Source organism: Anabrus simplex, chromosome 5, assembly GCF_040414725.1.
Source record: "Anabrus simplex isolate iqAnaSimp1 chromosome 5, ASM4041472v1, whole genome shotgun sequence".
Taxonomy (NCBI): domain Eukaryota; kingdom Metazoa; phylum Arthropoda; class Insecta; order Orthoptera; family Tettigoniidae; genus Anabrus; species Anabrus simplex.
Window position 1 is genome coordinate 399,983,235 of NC_090269.1, and position 25,882 is coordinate 400,009,116.

At 40.8% G+C, this 25,882-nt stretch overlaps 1 protein-coding gene across 1 annotated transcript in view; it reads left to right on the forward strand.

Moving 5' to 3' along the window:
• LOC136875003 (suppressor of lurcher protein 1) overlaps positions 1-25,882 on the forward strand; it is a 1,553,195-nt gene that overhangs the window by 1,269,645 nt on the left and 257,668 nt on the right. Inside the window, exon 6 of the mRNA XM_068227855.1 lies at positions 20,275-20,431. Coding sequence (XP_068083956.1) covers positions 20,275-20,431 — 157 coding nt within the window. The remainder of the gene's footprint in view (positions 1-20,274; positions 20,432-25,882) is intronic.

The following is a 25,882-nucleotide window of genomic DNA, read 5'->3' on the forward strand; positions in this document are numbered from 1 at the left end:
CTCATGCTAGCCCAAATCACAGAAGATAGTTTGAATCTTCCACATTAGTTGGCAGCAGCTAACTCACTTTTATTAAATTTGTTGCTTAGCCCGTTTCAATCAATCAATCAATCAATCAATCAATCAATCAATCAATCAATCAATCAATCAATCAATCAATCAATCAATCAATCAATCAATCAATCAATCAATCAATGAATGAATGAATGAATGAATGAATGAATGAATGAATGAATGAATGAATGAATGAATGAATGAATGAATGAATGAATGAATGAATGAATGAATCAATCAATCAATCAATCAATCAATCAATCAATCAATCAATCAATCAATCAATCAATCAATCAATCAATCAATCAATCAATCAATCAATCAATCAATCAATCAATCAATCAATCAATCAATCAATCAATCAATTAATCAATTAATCAATTAATTAATCAATCAATCAATCAATCAACATTGATCTGCATTTAGCGCAGTCGCCCAGATGGCAGATTCCCTCTCTGCAGTTTTCCTAGACTTTTCTTAAATGACTGCAAAGAATTTGGAAATGTATTTAGCATCTCCCTTGGTAAATCATTCCAAACCCTAATTCCCCTTCCTATAAACGAGTATTCGCCCCAATTTTTCCTCGTGAATTCAAACTTTATCTTGATATTGAGATCTTTTCTACTTTTAAAAACACCACTCAAACATATTCGTCTACTAATGTCATTCCACGCCATCTCTCCAATGATAACTCGGAAAATACCAATTCGCCGAGCGGCTCGTCTCCTTTCTCTGAAGTCTTCCCAGCCTAAACATTGCAACATATATGTAACGCTACTCTTTTGTCGGAAATCACCCAGAACAAATCGACCTGCCTTTCTTTGGATCTTTTCCAGTTCTCGAATCAAGTAATCCTGGTGAGGGTCCCATACACTGGAACCATACTCTAGTTGGAGCCTTATCACACACGTATATGCCCTCTCCTTTACATCCTTACTAAAATTCCTGAAAACCCTCAGATCATGTGCAGATTTATGTGATTTATGTGAGTACCCCAAAGAAGATCCATCCTTATTTTAACACCTAAGTACATACAGAGATATCCATAAGGAACTTTAAGCCCATCAACAGACTAATTAAAACTGAGAGTACTTTTTCTATTAGTGAAACACACAGTGTGAATTTTACCCCATTTATCACTACAGTTTACCATCGCCTGCTGTTCATCTCGCAAACTTGTCGAGTTCTTTTTGCGTTGCCATCAATTGGGCTTCAGTGAGAATTGATGGTAGAATGAGTTCTTGGTTCAGGGTACTTACAGGGGTTAGACAAGGCTGTAATATTTCACTTTTGCTGTTCGTAGTTTACATGGATCATCTGCTGAAAGGTATAAAATGGCAGGGAGGGATTCAGTTAGGTGGAAATGTAATAAGCAGTCTGGCCTATGCTGACGACTTTGTCGTAATGGCAGATTATGCCGAAAGCCTGCAGTGTCATATCTTGGAACTTGAAAATAGGTGCAATGAGTATGGTATGAAAATTAGCCTCTCGAAGACTAAATTGATGTCAGTAGGTAAGAAATTCAATAGAATTGAATGTCAGATTGGTGATACAAAGCTAGAACAGGTCGATAATTTCAAGTATTTAGGTTCTGTTTTCTCCCAGGATGGTAATATAGTAAGTGAGATTGAATCAAGGTGTCGTAAAGCTAATGCAGTGAGCTCGCAGTTGCTATCAACAGTATTCTGTAAGAAGGAAGTCAGTTCCCAGACGAAACTATCTTTACATCGGTCTGTTTACAGACCAACTTTGCTTTACGGGTGCGAAAGCTAGGTGGACTCAGGATATCTTATTCATAAGTTAGAAGTAACAGACATGAAATTAGCAAGAATGATTGCTGGTACAAACAGGGGGGAACAATGGCAGGAGAGTACTCGGAATGAGGAGATAAAGGCTAATTTAGGAATGAACTCGATGGATGAAGCTGTACGCATAAACCGGCTTCGGTGGTGGGGTCATGTGAGGCGAATAGAGAAGAATAATGGACTCTGCTATGGAGGGTAAGAGACGTAGGGGTAGACCAAGACGACGATGGTTAGACTCGGTTTCTAACGATTTAAAGATAAGAGGTATAGAACTAAATGAGGCCACAACACTAGTTGCAAATCGAGGATTGTGGCGACGTGTAGTAAATTCTCAGAGGCTTGCAGACTGAACGCTGAAAGGCATAACAGTCTATAATGATAATGTATATATGTATGTATGTATGTATGTATGTATGTAGCACTATTGTAACTTATTTATGACTCTATAAATAATAGTTATATAGAATAGAATACAGAACATAGAATAGCAATGTAAAATATATAGTTTCTGTGAGGACCCATTGAACTGCGTTTATACTCGAGAGTATTTACATAATGTTATACACCACGATGAGATAGAAGGAAGAATACATTGTTAAAGGGAGCAGTGACCCGGAATGTGTGGAGACCTGAATTTCTCTCACTCTGTTTGCATTGTGTTGCAAGGCTGGAAGCACAATCAATATTCTTACTTAGAAGACTAATGAATCTATTGATCTCTACAGAGGGTGTTAACTTGTGTCGAGGACATTCCCGACGAGATAGCGGGAGAGTCTGAGTCGCAGTTAATGGTAGCTACGGCTCTATTAAGCAATAACAAAGACCTTGCCTTATGCCGCTGGCAGTGTGCTTGTGCTTCAAGCAAGATAACACAAGCTAATGTAATTCCAGAGGAGCATTTCAGGGCTGCCAACTGTCAGAGTGTCAGCTTGTGGTGTCCATCCCCCGCCGGGACGCAATTCAATTCCACACTCTCGAGGTAACGCACAATTAATGAGGGTCGAAGCGAAGTAGATCGTGATTTAATTGAGTTAACCTGGTTTCAGGGTGTAATTTGTCTCTAGATATCATGTAGGAACTCTCGAATTTAATATGTCCATTTGTTATTTTAGAGTCTGGCCTTCGAATTAGGAGGTTCCAGGTTCATTGCCCGACCAGGTTGAAAACTCCAGCTGCCTGTGGGTGGGGGAGTGGAATCTATCCACGGTATTCCCTGTCTGTTGTAGGAGGTGACTAAAATGGGACCAAGTGGCTGTCAACCGCGGGTCCAGTAGCTGAGCCTGGTATGGGTTTATCTTACTGTGCTGAGATCCTCATGTACATCTTTCCTATCCGACCTCTGTTGGTCAACTCTTGTTCTCTTTCAGCCCCGAAGCTGTTAAGTTTGATAGGCCCAGAAAGTCTTTCATTGTCAGGCCTTTCATGGCGCTTACCTTTCTTTCGTCCATGCTTCATTTTTCGAAGACTGGAAACTCTTCCACTTTTCGTTCAGATTAGGTGAACGGGTCGGAATATGTTACAAGAGTGCTCGGGTTGGGTCACAAAGACCGACTCTGAAATAAGTTTTACAAATAACTTATTCTCATAAATCTTATTCTACTATAAATGAATCATTATCATCATTTCATTATGACAAAACCAAATATTTGTGTCACCATTTTGCTACTTTACAATGCAAATTTTGTTAGCACTGAATATGTGCACATTAATAGGATATTATACAGAGTGGTCGGTAATAACATGAGCCGGATATATGAACGTTAGAGGGTTAGTATACTGATAAATATTTGGAATATATAATTAGATATCTCGCCCATTTGTCATGTTATCAACTCCTGAAGTTAGCCAATGAGATCGCTTCGCGGGAGACAACAGATTGGCCTTGCGAGGCGTTGTTACTAAATCCTTAAGTGGTTTATAACCGGCTTGTGAGCATCAATAGAAGACATAAACTTCTCTACGGGAGGGTCTTGAACAAAGACCTCCCTGCTGATAGGTTCGGCCTATAGCAAGCACGGCACGTTAACATTGGCTGAAATCCACAGTGTGTTAATGTTTGATGCTTATAGTTCACCAACCCGACCAAGCCACGTCCAGATTTAGCAACACCGCCTCGTAAAGCTCATTCGAATTCACATGCGAAGCGATCTGATTGACTAATTTCAACTTATTTATAATTTCACGTTGTTTCCGACCAAAAACAAAAAGCTCAGTTTATCAACTCAAAACGTTTGAAAATTTCTTTGTTCAGTTCTAGCTGTGAATCTATATTCAGAATCGATGCGTAGAAATTCAGCGTGTTCAAAGCACAGGTACTTCTTGCGCTGGCAGCGTGAGTAGTGGATCTCTCTCTCTTTTTGCAGTAGCCGCACCGTGCTATTTCATTCCCAATATTTTCATGTTCTACATCTTCCTTCTCCCCAAACAGAACAACAGAACTGTGTGCAGCTTACGAACTAAAAACGACAGAATCTCATGAAGAAAAACCTACATGACTGCACAGATTGGGTCTAGAGGGCCTAATAGAGCACTAAAATATCCCACAGATCACGAGCGAAACCAGATGCTTCGTCAAAGATTTGTCGTGTTACTAAACATGTTTAGACAGGAAAGTAGCAGACAGCATAAGGAACGAACTAATTTCATCCCTCAGAAAATCAAGAAAACAGACGCAATTGGGTGTAACAGAATTAAATTGTAGAACTCTGAATCAGAGCGCTTCGCTGGTGATTTCGGATGGGTTATGCGAGGCGGTGTTGCTAATTACCGAATATGTTTAGACAGAAAAGTAGCAGAAAGCATAAGGAACGAAATTCTTTCATCCCTCAGAAAATCAAGAAAACAGACGCAATTGGGTGTCAGAATCAAGAGATGCTATAATTTTATGCCCACTATCCCATTACTAGTTTAATGTCTTGTGGATGGCTGGGAAATTTCTAACGCTCACAGTCCATTCCCACTTCTTTTCCCCTATATACAGAATGGTTGGAAAAGTCTTGAATCGGGTATATGAAGCTTAGAGCGTTGGTCGTACTGATAAGTCATTTGAAAACAATGCATCAGTATTTCACAGCGTCGTCATTTTATGAGCTGCAGAAGTTAGCTAGTCAGAGCGCTTCGCTGGTGATTTCAGATGGGCTATGCGAGGCGGTGTTGCTAAGTCTTCACGTGAATTATGACAGGCTTTAGAGCACTAATAAAACACATGAACTTCTCCAGGGGAGGATCTTGAACAACGGTCTCCCTGCTGGTAGGCTCGCCCTATAGCAAGCACGCTACCTTAGCTTAGGCTGAAACCTCCGATGTGTTAATGTTTGCTGCTCATTTCTCAAGCCCAACCAGGACACGTGCAGATGTAGCAACACCGCCTTGTAAAGCCCATTTGAATTCATCCGCAAAGCAATCTGATTGGCTTATTTCACCACGTGATAAAATGAAAAGGGGGGCAAGATATCGACTTTCTTTAAAATTACCTATTAGTAATACCAACGCTCTAATACTTACATTCACGTTGTTTCTGAACACCCTGTACATTACGACTGGAATACTGAATCGAGGCGGTGAAAGATTTAAATGTTCATTTTGCACGTGCGAACATTCATTTTCGCGTTCGTATAAGAGATCATCAGAGTTGCTGGCTGCCAATTTGTTGTTTGCGCAACGTCTTCAGACTGTTGGAAACCAGAAGCCAAATGTTGGAACGATTTCTGATACTAGACGAAAAACCCTTCAGTCAGAGAGTCAGAATGCTCGCGCGAATGTCCAGTGCCACCTATATTCCTTTCATAACCGCACTGAAAATTAGATAGCACATCTATCAGGCAGCTGCGCAAATAATGAAGTAGTCTCGATTTTGTTTTATGAAGTAGTTAGGAGTAAGGAAAATACCATGATTCTACTTTCATATCGAAAATGACTTGGATTTTGGACCCCTTTAGACTAAATACATCATTGATTCAGTATTATGCTATAGACGCAGTCCCTTCGTCAGTAGTACTATTATTTCACGTCAGTTTCTGTGAATGCGAGAAATTGCCTGTCGTATCCACTGATTGTTTTAAATTCATATCCACCCATTCATTCTTCGTCCTCATGTTTTGAATTCTGGTCACTGGAGGATTTTGGAGTTTTAATTTGTCATTCCATTTCGTCTCATTTCGTCTCATTTCGTACCATTAGGAGCCGATGACCTATACGATAGGTCCCTTTAGACAACAAGCATCATCATCATCATCATCATCATCATCATCATCATCATCATCATCATCATCATCATTTAGGAGTGCTAATAATGTCTGATATGTAGTCCACTGATTCAGATAAGATTTTGTAGCGAACCGAGCTCAAGTGAAGATGACTTGAAGCTGCTTTTGGAAGTGGGACGACATTTGAAACTATTTCCAACCTTTATCCCGTAAGCCTATGGGGTCGGGTTAGAAGTAAGATGAGCGAGTTTTTATGATCGGATGCCTTTTCTGACAATTACCTCCTGAGAGGAGTTCATGAGATGAAACGAAAGAGCTGATATATACTAGGAAGGGAGAGGGTGAAACCAGGTGCCGGCGCATAGACTACTCCTGTCAAACGGCACTGAAGCTTACAGTAGCGGCGATTGGGAATTAGAAGTGATGGTGGTGGTGGTGAGAGAGAAAAACGATGTACAGACATAAGAAAGTACCCACGTTTGTTGGTTATAGTGGAACGGGGCGGGGGGGGGATATATGTTTTGATTCAATTCTCTACGTTAAAACTTTCATCAAAGAACAACATTATACACGCATTGCAATGAAACAGAAGTACGGTGTGATTATTTAATTAAACATCTTTTACCATTTGGCTTCACACTAAGAAACTAACAACCGAGCTCGATAGCTGTAGTCGCTTAAGTGCGGCCAGTATCCAGTATTCGGGAGATAGTAGGTTCGAACCCCGCTGTCGGCAGCCCTGAAGATGGTTTCACGTGGTTTCCCATTTTCACACCAGGCAAATGCCGGGGCTGTACCTTAATTAAGGCCACGGCCGCTTCCTTCCAACTCCTAGCTCTTCCCTGTCCCATCGTCGCCATAAGACCTATCCGTGTCGGTGCGACGTAAAGCAACTAGAAAGAAAAAAAAAGAAACTAACAGACACTAAAGAGACTGCCAGACTGACGAATGCGCCCGGCAAGCGGGTGAATCATACTTCAGTGTCCATGAACTTGGCAAAAGATATATTCCCCTGTTACCCTTCCTCACAGCCCATGCAAAGTGTCCGCTCCTTGCTATGGCGCTATACAAATCGCTTAGCCACGAAGAACGACATCTTGTAAGTATTTCCGCAAATAACTTTCTTAATAATTAAAGGAAATCATTAGCAGATAGCACAACAATATTTGTATAAATTGTTTGTTTTTATAATTCGTATCATTCCTAGTTTCAGCCGGATGAAATGGAACAAAAATGTAATTTTGTGTGGCAACCGCTAATCGCCCCTACCGAAGCTTAAGACTTTGCGTCCCTATCGGACGGACGAATCACCATCAACAGCGTCATGTACAGTTTCCGAGGTTGAAACTGTTTCCGACCGGACTGGAGCAATAGACTTGACGCCTTAACGATCACCAGGAGCGCTTTGAGAAGAAATTAGAAAACCGAAGGTTATTTTGAAGAATGATACGTAAAACAGCTGACGTCTCCAACCACTACCTTTTGTTTCGGAAGAAAGCTCGTCATGCTTCAAACCTTGCAAACCGTGTATAGACGATATGTCGAACTATCATGTACTGGTTCTACAAACAGAGCTAGTACTTACTGTACGACCGGGCGATTTGGCCGCGCGGTTAGGGGTGCGCAGCTGTGAGTTTGCATCTGGCAGATATGCGTTCGATCCCGACTGTCGGCAGACTTGAAGACGGCTTTCCGTGCTTTATCATTTTAACACCAACTAAAAGCTGAGGCTGCACGTGTCCTTTCCTCCCACTCCTAGGCCTTTCCTATCCCATTGTCGCTAAAAGACCAATCTGTGTCTATTCGATGCGACGTTAAGTCAATTGTGAAAAAAAAAAAACCCTTGTACGAGTAGGCCTAACATGTTTTTCGATATTTATTCTGCGACTATTTGTAAGCGTTTGAAATCATGGAACAAAAACTAGGCAAACAATTCAAAGGATATCTGTCACCTGTGCGGCAGCATTAAATGTGTGTGATTGATTTGATTTGATTTGATTTGATTTGATTTGATTTGATTTGATTTGATTTGATTTGATTTGATTTGATTTGATTTGATTTGATTTGATTTGGATTTGGATTTGGATTTGGATTAGATTTGATTTGATTTGATTTGATTTTGATTTTGATTTTGATTTTGATTTTGATTTTGATTTGATTTGATTTGATTTGATTTGATTTGATTTGATTTGATTTGATTTGATTTGATTTGATTTGATTTGATTTGATTTGATTTGATTTGATTTGATTTGATTTGATTTGATTTGATTTGATTTGATTTGATTTGATTTGATTTGATTCGATTCGATTCGATTCGATTCGATTCGATTCGATTCGATTCGATTCGATTCGATTCGATTCGATTCGATTCGATTCGATTCGATTCGATTCGATTCGATTCGATTCGATTCGATTCGATTCGATTCGATTCGATTCGATTTGATTTGATTTGATTTGATTTGATTTGATTTGATTTGATTTGATTTGATTTGATTTGATTTGATTTGATTTGATTTGATTTGATTTGATTTGATTTGATTTGATTTGATTTGATTTGATTTGATTTGATTTGATTTGATTTGAACCGGGCGAGTTGGCCGTGCGCGTAGAGGCGCGCGGCTGTGAGCTTGCATCCGGGAGATAGTAGGTTCGAATCCCACTATCGGCAGCCCTGAAGATGGTTTTCCGTGGTTTCCCATTTTCACACCAGGCAAATGCTGGGGCTGTACCTTAATTAAGGCCACGGCCGCTTCCTTCCAACTCCTAGGCCTTTCTTATCCCATCGTCGCCATAAGACCTATCTGTGTCGGTGCGACGTAAAGCCCCTAGCAAAAAAAAAAAAAAAAGATTGGATTGGATTGGATTGGATTGGATTGGATTGGATTGGATTGGATTGGATTTGATTTGATTTGATCACCCTGAAGTAAAATTCTTCTTGTTGGGTGCATTTGTTCTTTACATTGAAAATCAGATATTGAATGCTGTGGTCAGAATTGTTTCCTAAAAATAACTCCCATGGTTTGGAAACGCTCATCGGTGAAACCACAGGTCAGAAATTATAGAACCGAGCTCCGTAGCTGCAGTCGCTGAAGTGTGGCCAGTATGCAGTGTGAGTTCGAACCCACTGACGGGAACCTGAAGATGGTTTTCTGGGATTCCGATTTTCACAGCGGGCAAATGATAAGGCTGTACCTAATTAATGCCAGGGCCACTTTCTTCTTATCCCGTCGTCGCCATAGACCTAAAGCAACTGTCCGACTCGTTGGCTGAATGGTCAGCGTACTGGCCTTCGGTTCAGAGGATCCCAGGTTCGATTCCCGGCCGGGTTGGGTATTTTAACCTTAATTGGTTAATTCCAGTGGCTCGGGGGCTGGGTGTATGTGGTAGAGCCCTCATCTTCACAGACATGCAGGTCGCCTAATAGGCCGTCTACTAGAAGAAGAACTGCATCAGGCCTCTCCAGAGGCCATACGCCATTATTATTATTATTATTATTATTATTATTATTATTATTACTATTATTATTATTATTATTATTACCTAAAGCAACGTAAAGCAATTCGTAAAAAAGGAAATTATAGAATTATTCTAAATCAGAAAGCTATTTAAACTTAATTTTACCAGAGAAAAAATGAGTTTGTTTTTCTGCTTATCCTTGGCTCTCGCTCATCACTTTTGAAACAGCATTCATTATGTGCTGCCACTCATGATGCGCACACACATGGTTTCTTCATTTTATTGAATACGCGTTTGCAGACTTGTAAGTTATTCTGATAGGAATGTAACAAGCTTCGCCTTCTATCCGCAAGCTGCGTTATTTTCCAGTATCTCAGAAATAATAGTTATTACCAAATGTAGAAATGGACCATAAAACACAGGCTGGTTGATCATTTGGGGGAATGAAACAGCCCAAGGAAAGTTTGCTTCTCTGCACCACACTGGCTTTATTGAAAATGAAACCTCTTCGATCGGGAAGTATATCACTGCGTTATTTCATCCTATTTCGAAGTAATATCACGAGATATGTTTCAAACTAGTTTCCTAACAAATGAACCGAAATGTTGTTACCACAACATCTGTTTGTTGCATTGTATAAAATTTTCTCCGCGAATTAGATCGTTGAAGACTTTACTTTAATCAGTATAGTATTTCTCAAGTGAGTTCATCAGAAAATGTTATATCTGCGGTCGGCCTCAGTGGAAACAGAATGGCGGAATACAGGGTGGTCGGAAACAAAGTGAACAGGGTATATGATCGTTAGAGAGTTAGTATTTCTCAGGTAACTAATGTGACACAGGCCCGCCTGCCAAAATAAGACTTTGGGCCCCTCAATTAAAACATTAAACCTATGACTAATTAATATAAATTTAATTACAGTACGTTGTCCAGTAACAATGTAATATATTGTCAACTTGTATAAATATTTCTTTTTTTACAAGTTGCTTTACGTCGCACGGACGCAGTTAGGTCTTATGGCGACGATGAGACAGGAAAGGGCTAACAGTAGGAAGGAAGCGGCCGTGGCCTTAATTAAAGTACAGCCCCAGTATTTGCCTGGTGTGAAAATGGGAAACCACAGAAAGACATATTCAGGGCTGTCGACGGTGGGGTTCAAACCCACTATCTCCCGAATACTGGATACTGGCCGCACTTAAGCGACTGCAGCTATCGAGCTTGGTAAATTATATAAACAAGGGGATTATTTATTATTTCAAGATTATAAAAAATAATGTTTAATATGTTCTATTCGACTACCTCGGTGGTTTAACAGCTAAGCTGCTGAATTGCCAACTATACACCATTTAGTTGTTTGTACTGAAAACTGGTTTCATCCTAACCGCAGAACTATACTCTGTAACCGATTCCGAAGTCTCAGTTATATTAATTTATAAGATTACCGAGCTCGATAGCTGCAGTCGCTTAAGTGCGGGCAGTATCCAGTATTCGGGAGATAGTAGGTTCGAATCCCAATGTCGGCAGCCCTGAAAATGGTTTTCCGTGGTTTCCAATTTTCACACCAGGCAAATGCTGGGGCTGTAGCTTTATTAAGACCACGGCCGCTTTCATTCCACTCCTAGCCCTTTCCTATCGTCGCCATAAGACCTATCTGTGTCGGTGCGACGTAAAGCAACTAGCCAAAAAAAAAAAAGAATTTTTAAGATTACAACAAAGAAAAATATACGAACAAAATTAGATGAACAACTGTTCAAATAAATTTTGAAAAATATAGAACGGCACAATTGGCAAGCCTGTTATTACCTTCGCGCAAAGAGCCGACTGACTGACTATCATTACACAAATATTGTTGTCGAATAATATGTCATAAAAGGGAAATGTTCAGGAAAATTTGTGCACGATACGATCGCACATACATTACACATCAAATAAGTATTTTTCTAACTAATGTATAATATTCTGGTATCAATTTTCATTGCTGTGATTAATTTTAAATAATTTGGCGCTGGTCTTTTGTGAGGAGACTGTTACCGTGTTGCGAGAGACGGCAATAGCAAATCTTGTATACAACTGCTCGATGCAACCAAGTGGCAATTATTTCTCTAAGTACAAATTGTAAAACAAACTATTTAGACTGATTCTACAAAACCACCCTGCAGAGTGACAATAGGCTATATATATTTGTTTTCTTTGCAAAGAGTCTGTGGGGACCCTTAAAGGCCCGAGCCCGCCTACAACGCAGGCCGTAACGTTTCGCCCATGGTCATTCTGATAAGAAATTTGAAAGATATAAGTCGATATACCACGCCGTTTTCATTTTATTAGCTGCTGAAGTTAGCCAATCAGATCGCTTCTCGGGGAATTTAAGTGGGCTCTACAAGGCAGTGTTGCTAAATCTGCACCGGACTTAAGACCAGCTTGAGAGCTATGCCCAGAAATCAGCATCAAATACAAACACACCGAGATTTTGGCCGGTGTCGCTGTAGCATACTCGATCCTATCAGCTCGGAGATCCGTGGTCAAATACCTCGCGTGGAAAAGACGCCGAGGTGGCGGAATTTAGTCCCGCAGGAGCTTCTTTACCTGTTAGTAAATCTACTGACACGAGGCTGACGTATCTGAGCACTTCATATACCACCGGAATGAGCCAGGATCAAACCTGCCATGTTTGGATCAGAGGGCCAGTGCCTAAATCGTCTGAGCCATTCAGCCCGGCTTTTGTTTTCTTTAAAATAAATTCATTTGTTTTTTATTCTGTCCAACTTGTTTTTGTAATTCTTCTCGAAAACCACTATTTCAGCAGCCTCAAGTTTTGTTTATTCCCGTTTCCCCAACGTCCATGTTTCACATCCATACAGTAGCAGCCTCCAAACAAAGCTCTTGAAAAATTATTTCCTTGTCTCCAAACAGACATGGTTGTTTAGCAAGAAGTTTTTCTTATTTTTTAAGGCTTGTTTTGCTATCACTATTATTTTCTTGATTTCTGAAAGGGATCTGTTATCAGAAGTAATTACATTACCCTTCCCTGCTAGCTTAAGCAGGTGATAAACTGACAAGGGCGCGGGGTATCGTACTACGTTTCCTTCTTCTTGTTTTGATCTGTTTATCTTCCAGGGTTGGTTTTTCCATCGGCCTCAGCGAGGGATCCCACCTCTAACGCCACAAGGGCAGTGTCCTGGAGCATAAAACTTTGGCTCGTGGGATACAGGTGGGGAGAATGACCAGTACCTCGCCCAGGCGCCCTCACCTGCTATGCCCAACAGGGGCCTTGTTGGGAGATGGGAAGACTGGAAGGAAGGTACAGACAAGGAAGAGGGAAGTGGCCGTGACCTTAAGTTAGGTACCATCCCGGTATTTGCATAGAGGAGAATTGGGAAACCACGGAAAACCACTTCGAGGATGGCTGAGGAGGAAATCGAACCCCGCTCTACTCAGTTGACCTCCCGAGGCTGAGTGGACCACGTTCCAGCCCTCGTACCACTTTTCAAATTTTGTGGCAGGGCCGGAAATCGAACCCGAGCCTCCGGGGGGTTGCAGCTAATCGCACTAACCACTACACCACAGAGGCGAACGAATTATGTTTTATAAATTATATATCAGCATGACAAACCCTTTAACGCTTAAATGCCCAGTTCAGAATGTTTACGGCCACACTGTATAGAATATATTTGCTAGTGGTTTAACATCGTACTAACACACTGAAGGATTTCGGCGACAGAAGGATAGGAAGGGCTAGGATTGGAAAGGCACTGGTCTGGTGTGAAAATAGGAAACCACGTAAAGGCATCTTCAAGGTGGATTCGAACCCACAATCTCTCGAATGTAAGCTCACTGTAACAATAATGAAAATAAAAACCTACAACCTGTTTTCTAGTCAGCGACCGGGTCATGGATGTAATGAATGAATCATATATAGGCTGTTAGTACTATGGGGTCGCCACTCCCAAAGTGATATATTAACGAATGATAGATGCTACGAAATGAGAATGGAGAGTGTTGCTGGAATAAAAGATGACAGGGAAAACCGGAGTACCCGGAGGAAAAAACTTCCCGCCTCCGCTTTGTCCAGCACAAATCTCACATGGAATGACCGGGATTTGAACCACGGTATGCAGTGGTGAGAGGCCGAAACGCTGCCGTCTGAGCCACGGAGGCTCCTGTAACGAATAATATGTAAGTTTATTGAGTTTACATCCAACGAACTCTTCTAACGCTTTTCGGTGACGCCGAACTGTCGGATGTTTTCCCATAGCAGTTCGTTGGATTGCCAGTAACTATACCGACACACCGGGAGAGTTGGCTATGCTGTTAGGGGCGCGCAGCTGTGAACTCGCATCCGGGAGATAGTGGGTTAGAACCCCACTGTCGGCAGCCCTGAAGATGGTTTTCCGTGGTTTCCCATTTTCACACCAGACAAATGCTGGGGCTATACCTTAATTAAGGCCACGGCCAATACCTTCGCACTCCTAGGCCTTTCCCATTCCATCGTCGCGATAACACCTATCTATGCCGGAGTCATGTAAAACAAACTGTAAAATATATATACCGACACGAGGCTAACATATTGTAGCATTTTCAAATACCACCGGACTGAGCCGGCACCAAACCGGCCAATTTCAGTTCAGAATGACGGTGATCCATCTCCCGAGCTATCGATCTCGGCACGTCACTAATTGTATGAAACTCATTCCTTAACGATCCGGGTAGGTATACAAGACTAGGATCTAGGAATCGTGAGTTCACAGTCCCGGTCCAAGGTTGATAGTAGTAGACTGACTTGTGTTTAATTTCTGGATGTTCCACCGATTTAAAGCAGGTTCGGGTATTTGGAACTTGTAACATTCAGTATCATTTTTCCATATCAGAACTGAGATAGGTCTATGCTATTACAGTTGATAATTCGTGGACTAGCGCCTACAGTGCAGGCAATACGACGTGCACTCATGTACTACAGTCAATAACTTCTTCTACTGGCGCTTACAGTGCAGGCAATACGACGTGCATTCATGTACTACAGTCAATAACTTCTTCTACTGGCGCTTACAGTGTAAGCAACACAGTGCACACCTGTGTACATAGTACAGTCAAAATGTTCGTGGGATAGCGCTAACAGTTCAAATATCACATAGCCTTTTGATCTGCCTATTCGCGGGGTTTCCCCATCGATCCAGGGATTTTGACTTGATCATACCAAAGGTTTCGCTAGCGGATTTGCCTATTTTTTGTTAGAACTTGAAATTTGCCTGTTGATCAAACTACGACATTTTCAGGTATCTCCGCTGACATTCAACTATCTGTCATCACCGAGACCGTAGTTGTGGTAATACTGTAAGCACGCAACTGCCTCTTGTTGGGACTACGGAAAAACTGTCGCGGCAACCTGCTGTGCTGCGAACACTCCACTGTATTGCACCACAGCGACACTAGACGGCCATTCCACGAACTTAATGACTCTACTATGTATTATAAAGTCTGTTAAATTGGACAAGCAATCGGTCGTTTTGACGTCTGTAGCGATAGTTTCAGGAATATGTTACTTTTGAAATCCTTATAATTTCTAGGAGCCGGCCACGTGGTGTGTGCTCGCGGGTACGAATGGGGACACACATATGTGGATTTGGCCCTGTTTTTCGGCAGGGTACCCTTCCCGACGCATCTCTACATGGAGCGATGTAATCACTATTGCTCTTTACCTGGACGTGAGGGCTGGTTCGAGGTCCACTCAGCCTACGTGATTAGAATTGAGGAGCTATCTGACGGTGAGATGGCGGACCCGGTCTAGAAAGCCAAGAATAACGGCCGAGAGGATTCTTCGTGCTGACCACACGACACCTCGTAATCTGCAGGCCTTCGTGCTGATCAGCGGTCGCTTGGTAGGCCAAGGCCCTTCAAGGGCTGTAGTGCCATGGGGTTTGGTTTGGTTTTTTTATAATTTCTAGGAAACAAGTGCTAAGCCAGTGTTCATCATCTTCTTCCTTTATCGCTTTTCCCCCATCTGTGTGGTCGCGGGTACGAATGGGGTCACACATGTGGATTTGGCCCTGTTTATCTGCCGGGTGCCCTTCCCGACGCATTCTTACATGGAGGGATGTAATCACTATTGCATGTTTCTCTAGTGGTTGGTAGTGTAGTGTGTTTTCTGAATCAGACGAGGAAATTGTTTGGGCAGACACAAACACCTAGTCCCCGAGACAGAAGAATTAATCAGACGCAATTAAAATCTCCGACCTGGCTGGGAATCCAACCCGGGACACTCTGAACTGAAGGCCTCAACGCTGACCATTCAGCCAATTAGTCCGACGCCAGCATTTATCATCACGGTGTAAATATAAGGCTAATATATCCACCAGCAATAATCTGACCTCGTTATGAAGTCCCAGGGTGATGCAATACTGCCACCATCTTGAGGTATACTAATGTCACCCTGCTGCCCGGATAACAATTAGCGTAGCTCTGAACTCTGGCTTGGTAGCTCATCTTGTGAGGTGTCATTCGATCTTTCTCTGTGAGTTCTAGAAGTATATGGCCGTCGGATATTTTCTCATAGGAGTTCTTTGACGTGGCAGTAAACATACCAACACACCGGGTGAATTGGCCGTGCGGTTAGGAGCGCGCAGCTATGAACTTGCATCCGGAAGATAATGGGTTCGAACCTCACTGTGGGCAGCACTGAAGATGGTTTTACGTGGTTTCCCATTTTCACACCAGGCAAATGCTGGATCTGTACCTTTATTAAGGGCACGGCCTCTTCCTTCCCACTCCTATCCCTTTCCTATCCCATCGTCGCCATAAGACCTATCTGTGTAGGGATCTTAAAACTGGTAAAAAAGAATAGCCACTAATAAAGAGACCTACTACTACTATTTCCCAGAGTGAAGAATTCTAATCGGATATCAGTAGTTCCGAAGAAGAGTCTAATTCCATTAGAAGAATAACTGACTCCATCGAAAGATATGACTTTTACAATTCTCCACACAGAAGAAAATAACATGGTGCAATTCATGGAGCTAGTTCTAGCGAAAGTAGAATTTCCGTTAATAACCTAGATATGCAAGATATATTAAACAGTCTTAATCAAGTGAAGGAAACATGTAACAAGTCAAGTTGATAGCAGTGATGAGCCATACATAAGGCAGTCACATTTACTTTTATGGACCAACCTTACAAGATTCCTCACTCCGAGAAATATATTTCGTGGCATTATCAGACATTTTCGCCTTAAGTCTAAACACAAACATTTATGGGAAGAAATTCGTTAAATTTATATACTAATATTAGGCAATGCAATGATTATTAGTAGTCCCCTTATTAAATAAAATGTGGTAGAATTTCCCAGGTTAGATCCTGGTCGACTAGCGTGGAACCTTTCCCACTTCATGACGTAACTAAGGAAACTTTTGTGGTGCACAGAATGTCACACGACCGGGCGAGTTGGCCGTGCTGTTAGGGGTGTGCAGCTGTGAGCTCGCATCCGGGAGATAGCGGGTTCGAATCCCACTGTCGGCAGTCCTGAAGATGGTTTTTCATTGTTTCCCATTTTCACATCAGGCAAATGCTGGGGCTGTACCTTTATTAAGGCCACGGCCGCTTCCTTCCTATTCCTAGGCCTTTCCTGTCCCATCTTCGCCATAAGGCCTATCTGTGTCGGTGCGACCTAAAGCAAATGGCACAAAAGAATGGAATGTCACACGAAGAATTACACTAAAAGATAGTAGGATTATCAATACACTCATTTCGGTACACAGGCAGCTTGGATTGGACCGCCCACAAAGTCTGCGAGGCGTATCTCCGGCCTTAGGATTATTTTTATCCATATTGTTATTCTTTTCCTTCGCATCCTTCTTCTGACTCTTATTTTGACATTTATACTTATTTTCATTGTAAGTTGAGGAAAATATTCCCACAACTAAAGAAAATTATCTAGTCTCCTTAAACCACAGACCTTTAAGTTCTCCCACTGATACGTTTCTAGGGCAGCAATTAAAGGGCAGGAGAATATTACTTGAAATGAACACAAACCTTTAATATCTGTCATGAAAAAGACAATAATTTGCATTTATATGAGTCTAAAGTTAATTTCGTTTCAAATCATTTCATTCGCTATTATATTAAAAGCATTTATTATAATAATGGAAGCATATTATTCATGACTTCTGGTCTCTTTCGCTGTCCTTATATTACTTCTAAGAGGATTTTATTGAGGCATTACTGCAAAGATGGTAGATATACTGCATATCCAGCTTCCATTTAAGAGGTATTTACTTTCAAATTTATTGCTTGCCTCTTGATTCATTGAAACGGAAATCATTCTCTTTAAAGTGCTTATAATTAAGATTTTCAGTTTCTCATTTGGTTACAATATCAATCAGAACTTTCTAAAATTGTTGTGTTGAAAAGGAGAAAAACAGAACGGCCTGTACTCTGATTTTGATATCGAATATTGCGGTCTCTCGCAACACCGTGATAGCCTCCTCACAAAATAAACATCGACAAAATTATTTAATCACAACAATGAAAGTTGATACCAAAATACCATATTTCAGTTAGAAGATGATACTTATTTAATATGTAGTGCATCGTATCATGCACAAATTTTGTACAACTTTTATCACACATTTATTCGACAAAAATGTAGCCTTTAATGCTAATAAGCAGTAGGTGTAGTAACACTAAGTCAATTCAGTTTCGAACAATCTATCTCTCCGCGAATCCTTATCATTTATGCTGTTTGATATTTTTCAGAGTTTTTGATTAAATGTTGTTCGTATATTTTTGTGTTGTTGTTGAATAAATTCTTATAACAAGTGCGTCGTTTTCGGTTTCAGTTCTGAATTTACTGAAAAATGAAACCAATTGTAAGTTCAAACAAATTAGCAGCTCAGTCGTTAAACCACGGAGGCAGTCAAATGCAAGTTATTAAGCACTATTTTTTTCATATTCTTACAATAATAATCCATTTGTTTCTATAATTTGACAATATATCACATTACTTATACCTACTATAATTAAATTATATATTAGATACTCTTCACATGTTTTACATTTTATTTATGAGGCCCAAAATTTTTATTTTAGCAGGCGAGCTCGTATTAAATTCGTTACGCCCCTGAACCATTATCAATAGGCCGGGCCGCAATTTGAGATCATGGGCTGCCAATTGGGCATCCGTTCGCCGTCCCAACTTTACAATTTTGTGCTCAGGGTGATGGGGAATATTTTTATCACTTAATATCATGGCGTGAGCTTTATTCTTTTTCGTTTTTTTTTTCCAATCTGATTACTCATTCACCGAAGTTGATTGATTTTTACGACCGTACGTTGATGTTGTCACGACGACTGCACTCTCGTACACCGACACGGACATGGATGAAGGACGGCACTCACACTGTGCTAATTGAAAGTGTATTTCTTAAAAACCCTTATGTTTCCAATATTGATTTTTGCATTGGACTTTGTAAAACATACAGGTAACGATAATTTGTGTATATTTGTTGCAGTCATATTGTTATCAATGACTTCCATCTAATTGGACTTATCAGCACTCTTCTTCCAAAAAGCTGATTTTCTTGTCGACTGCTGAGGTCAGCACGTTCTTGGAGAGCACGGAAAATTGACTTAGCATCTATACCAGCGACCAGCCTTTGACCTCAAACACAAGAAGCTTCGTATATGCAGCTGATCTAGCCATTATTGCACAAGGCTTAAGCTGTGAATCCGTGGAGAGAAATTTGACAGAATCAGAACCAACTCAGACCCAATCCTTCTAAGACATAAATATCTGCCTTCCATGGTGAAGCTCATCGTGAGTTACGTCTAGAATGGTCAGGTATCCAATTGGAGCATTTTCACGCACCAAAATACCTTGGAGTGACCCTTGATAGAGCTCTTTCGTTCAAAACCCACTGTAAGAGTAATAAGATGAAAATATCCACACAAAATAATCTTGTTCCCAAATTGGCAGGATCACAATGGGGCTCTCATCCTGAAACAATCCGAATTTATGCCATGGCACTGTCTTTTACTTCTGAGGAATATGCTTTCCCAGTCTGGTAAGTTCATCTAATGTCAACCACGTAGGTACGGTCCTATAATGAAATCTGTAGGTTGATTATAGGTTCCTTAAAGCCTACTCCGACAGATAAACTCTGTTACCTACCTTGAATAGCGCCACCCCGTGTACGTAGAGAAGTAGCTAACAATAGGGAGAGGCTTAAAGTGGAACAGTGCAGGGTCCGCCCGCTGCATGGCCATAGTCCTTCCCAGCAACGGCTTAAATCCCGGAAGAGCTTCCTAAGGACATCTGAGGTGCTCACTGTCTCACCAGAGAAGGCCAGGATGGATGTGTGGAGGAAGAGGACCCTTCACCCCCGCGGATTGATGCCAGCTGCTGAGCAGTTACCACCTGGACATAACGAAAGCTGGTTTGTGTGGAAGTCGCTCAACAGGCTACGATCAGGAGTGGGAAGTTCCAGGGATAACTTGAAGAAATGGGGGATCAGCTGAAGTGATACAAGATGTGAATGTAGACAAGAACAAACCACGATCCACTCGCATCACAGCTCTCTGTGCCCAACATCTTGCACAGAGGATGATCTCTTACAAGCTACTCAGAGTTCATTGGAAATTGAAAAATTCTGGGCTTGTGTAATACTATGACGCATACTATGTTTTGTGTACTTCAAACTGACTTACACATTAATATGTTTTCGACTCGAGTATAATAATAATAAAGTCATGTTTCTTTGTCTTTTTAGGGATGTTCCAGACGGACGGCCAGAGGGTGCCAGGTACCGTGTGTGACCACCAGTTCGTCAGTAACAATTTCTCTCTGATGCACGGCCGCTTTTATTCACCACGGTATCCGTCCAGCTACCCCAATAATATCAAGTGCACCTACAGGTTTCGTGGAAGGTAAGTCACTTATCTGGTATCGCATGACAGCGACTGTTATTAGCAGCTAATTCTTGCATGAATTTATTTATTTTAGGTTTTTACATCATTTTGCCAGCCCCATGTTGTAGGAGTAGGGTGCCTGCCGCTTACTCCGAGGTCCTGGTATCGATTCCCGAATAGATTAGGAATTTTTACCCGAACCTGAGGTCGGGTTCGAATTTTACTCTGCGTGCGTGATTGAGATTGGTATGGCCAGGCTGAAAAATTACGGGTAGTGGAGTGGCGGGAAAGGAAGATTCGCCCCGCCGACGAATTTATCCCAAAGGTTCCTCCACTTTAAAATTGCCTGGGGGGATTCTTTCATTATAAAATAACTAGCATGTGCTCGCGGTTTTGTCCGCGTTTAGTAATTCAACCGTTAGATGATTCTAAACTCTTTATTTAAAGGCAAATTAAAGCATTTTATTTATTAAGTCACATCTTTTTGATGTAAATTGCATGAAATTCATCATTTAATTTTTATTCTATTGTTACTTTCAATGCTTTAGACACCGGGTTGATGGATGGTACAAATAATATTAAAACCTTGTAAAATACCATGTTATTTAATACAAAATATATTGTTTCCTTAGAGCTTCGGAATAAACTATATTAATATCCTTCCATTTGGAGGTAATTTGTATACTGTATTGTGTTTGCCTTTCGAACTCTTGAACAATCCACGTACAGTTGACAATGGCAAAAGCACCGTTTTCGAAGATGGAGTCCTACAACTTTAAGCGATTGTCCTATGTCAAAATTTCAGATCTCTGTGTATCGTAGATTTGACTGGGCTTCGCGCACATACACCTAAACACTTCCGAACATTACGGGCTGATGGCTCCTCGTGTCGCGGACCGAAAATGGCTTCGTACCCAATGAACTTACAGTCCGAGGAATACCACTTCGCCCACGGCATGCCCAGTCATGATGGTGGCTTCAGTAATATTCGTCATCAGCTCCATGTTCATTGCAGAGGGAAGGATTCATATTCCTGGGAAGGATAATCGGTGCCGCAATCGTCCACCCCAAGATGTTCGAGGGTACTCCAGGCGACTCCAAATTGTTCAAAATCTCTGTCGTGTAGTTGACAGCCGCATCTGTATGACATGTCGTGTCGATAGACTTTTCAATTTGTAGGTAACGGGATAATTTTTGTGAGTATTGCTTGTTGATGACGTTGACAGCTTGATGTCTTGGTGCAAGAATTGCTCTCAGACACTGTCATGCGTCTTAGGTGAAAACCTATGACGAACATTATAGATCTTTGTTTGCCGTGGTTTTGGCTGGACATCGCACACATGAACACAGACAGACAGACAGACAGGCAGACAGACAGACAGACAGACAGACAGACAGACAGACAGACAGACAGACAGACAGACATCATGGACTGAAAGAAAATGGCTTCCTATTCCACGGACTTACAATTGCATCCTGACTGATATATGTATTATTCCTTGTTTATTATTATCGTCTATATTGTGTCATATGTGTTTCCTCTAAATGTATACATGTCCAACCCTTGTCCCATTTCTCTACGGGGTTTGGGTATGAAGTTAGATGAATCTTCGTAGCGAATTTTTACAACCGGATGACTTTCATGACGTCAACCCAATCAAATGAGTTAATGAGATGAAATGAATGACATTATATATGATAGTAAGAATGAAGAGAATGAACCGGCGCCGGCACATTGCCCACTCCTCTCGAATAGCTCAAGACTTTACGACCCGATCCGACGGACGAATCAACATCAACACCGTCATATGCCCTCACACCATATAAGACCAAAAACAGTTTCCTTCGCCCTGGACGTAAAATGACTCCTTGAATATCGTGTTCTCTACCTATCTTATAAACGTTGCCCAGCGACAGCGACTCTATGCATTTAATCTTGGTGACAGCACGTTGGATTATCATATCCCAAAGCACATTTTCCGATGGTTTTTCGTTCATAACTCACCAACGAAAGCGAAAATGGAAATTCCGGCTTCTAGGTGCATTCGGACCCTTTCCATCTACCTATGTTCAAAATTTCAGATATCTGCGTGCTGTAGATTTTGCTGAGCATCGCGCACAGGCAGTCAGACAAACACTTCCTTTTATTATTGTATAGATGAGGAAAATATAGAATAAATATATTACTAAAATTATTGTTTTGTACTGAAAATATTTTTCCAATAATATTAGCAACAGTGCACATAATATACAGTGGAATGACTGCCAGACCTTGAGCAATAAAGCAACATAGGGGTGGCAACTCCGCACATGCAGCCTGTTGTTCATCTTTCACTCTGGCAAGTCCATCCGAAACCCGGGAATCACTTTCCAGTGTTTATCATTCTTTTTATAACAAGATAATTCAAACAAAGGGACTTGTAATTACGTTCATCTGGGGGTGGGGGAAATTTACTTACAGAGGAATTATATGACCCTCCCTCCCAGCCCCCCCCCCCCAGGTACTGACTGAAATAAACACTAGTAATTAAGCTCTATGATCCTTCTCCCCCCTATCATTTCTTTTATGACTTCGCACCCTGGGTATCGCGGCCTCAAAATAGAAAGCCAAGTAAACCGATCGAGAGGATTCATTACGCTGACCATGCGTAATCTTAAGATCTGCAGGCCTTCCGTATGAGCAGCAATCATTTGGTGAATCAAGTAGATCGGAGCTGGTCACACCAAAGGATTTTTAACGTTATTTACAATAATTTATTTACAGCTAATTAGACAAGAAATCTACAATCATTTTAATCGATAGCTTATTTGTATATACATTTACATGTACTTCTTACATAATTTACGTGTGTTACTGTACAGCAACATATCAGTCACCCTGACGTATTGGGAGCATCACAGGCGATTTCATAAATGCATAACTAAACAGATCGGAAAACGGCAATAGTGCTAGACATGGTTAAGCTCATGTCATTGACCTGGCTTTCCAAACTCTAGATTGCCTACCCCAGAATTATTGTTAAGTAGCTGATGTACCTGTGCTTCCCTACGGAATTCTACCTAATATAAAGAATTCTAGGTTAGGTAGTGTACACGTTGTGAGTAAGAATGTATTAAATTGTATAGCTCATAACGTTACCCTAGAAACGCGACTTGTGAGTCACCAAACGTCTTTTCGTATGTGAAGTCTGGGTTATGGATTTTTCATTGTAATGGTAGGCCCTCTTGCTTACCATCAGTGACAATCAATTTGGGGAGTTTTCATTATAATGGCAGACACTCAGTCTCCACCTGCGTTTTCACATCCTCAGAAGGACTGTCTTAGTGGTTTTCAGAACTGAAATTAACGTACGTCATCAGAATGACGCCAATAGGAATGTCGCGATTAAAAACAATGTTATATGAAATACTCGATCAAATGAATAACCACACATTTTCCCACTTTCAACGAAAGGTACTACGCTGCCGATTTAACAGCCCAAAATTCCAGAGCTGGAATGACCAGGCCGCAGACAGCCGTGAGCCGTGAACACTCGTCTGTTATTATTCCGTTAAGTGTGGACGCTACTCATTCCAATCAGCGCCTCAGGGTAGGGATCCAATAACTAGAATACTATGATGAACCAGTGTGTTACATACCAGCAGTATCAGAAAATATACGAACCGGAGGAATGGCTTGCTAAAGAAGAAAGTTATCTAACTCCCCAGCTATTTCCCGCCAATATTCTGGAAGGCTGTTACACTCGGTACACTTCAATAACCATCTAACGGAGATGAGTGGTAGCATAAGCAATAAAGAATATCACAACAAACAATAGTTATTGTAATGTTATTGTTGATCAATTTTATGAGCTTTCGATATTGTTGGACTTCACTTTCAGTTTTCTTCCGACTCTGAAATACCACTCTCATCATAGTCGGTACGGTAAAACTGAAAAAAATAACATAAATGATCGGAAATTTTATTCTCTACAACTTTTGTTATGTAGTACTTTTCGATATCACCAGTAACATAGGGATTTAAGTTTAATGTTTAGGCGTCTTTCCCTAATCTATTATATCATTCAGGGTGAATAAAATTGTTTATAATTTAGACTGTATTTTCTTATTCCCCGAATCTATATACTGATTTTCATTAAATGTTCTGCTTACCCATTTTCTCTTGACTCGGCGTTGATGTGGACTTAGCAAGAAAAATACAATATCACGAATCTCTTTGTTATCATAGCCAGTACGGTAAAAATTTATAAGACATAAATGATCGGAATTTTAATTCTTTATAACTTTAGTTGTGTAGTATTTATCGATAGGACCACTGATAATACAAATATGTGAGAGTTAAGTTTTACGCTTCATCTAAACTACCATTTCGCTCAGCATGAATAAAATGATTTATAGCCTAGATAGTAGTGGCTCATTTCCCGACTTAATATACTGATTTTCATTAAATTATCTACAGCCGTTTCGTCATGGTACGCGTATATACATAAATACATACATACATACATACAAGCAGACAGAAATGATGGAAAAGTAAACAATACATTTCCTTGTTACTCTTGATATGACAGATACAGAAATACCATTCTTTTAAAATTTTGAGCACCGAGCTCGATAGCTGCAGTCGCTTAAGTGTGGCCACTATCCGGTATTCGGGAGATAGTGGGTTCGAGCCCCACTGTCAGCAGCCCTGAAGATGTTTTCCGTGGTTTTCCATTTTCACACCAAGCAAACGCTGGGGCTGTACCTCAATTAAGGCCACAGCCGCTTCCTTCCCACTCCTATCCCTTTCCTGTCCTATCGTCGCCATAAGACTTATCTGTGTTGGTGCGACGTAAAACAACTCGTAAAAAAAAATTGAGAAATGTACAGACCAAACACTTATGTTACATATATAGATATTACATGAAATTCATTAATGAACTTGGAACATATTTCCTATTCGTGACATCATTTGCTGTTTAAATATGTAAAATATTCCGATTGTTTCAGCAGTGAACGGAGCAGTTTTGGCCTGTCCTGTCCGTTACATCTACATGTAAAATAAATTTTGTCTGTACATTGCTCAGAATATAAAAATGATGGTATTTCTGTATCAGTCCTGCCGACAGTAACAAGGAAATACACTTTTTAATTTTCCGTAATGTCTGTCTGTCTGTCTGTCTGTCTGTCTGTCTGTCTGTCTGTCTGTCTGTCTGTCTGTCTGTCTGTCTGTCTGTCTGTCTGTCTGTCTGTCTGTCTGTCTGTCTGTCTGTCTGTCTGTCTGTCTGTCTGTCTGTACACACATCACGGGAAAACGACTGAAGATAATTTAATGAAAATCGGCATTCACAGTCGGAGAATAAGTCGCTACAATCTAGGCTATATATAATTTTATTTACGCTGAGTAAAATGGTAGTTTAGGGGAAGGCGTAAAATTTAATTTTCCAATATTTATGTTATTAGTGGTCTTATCTTAATCAAAATCGA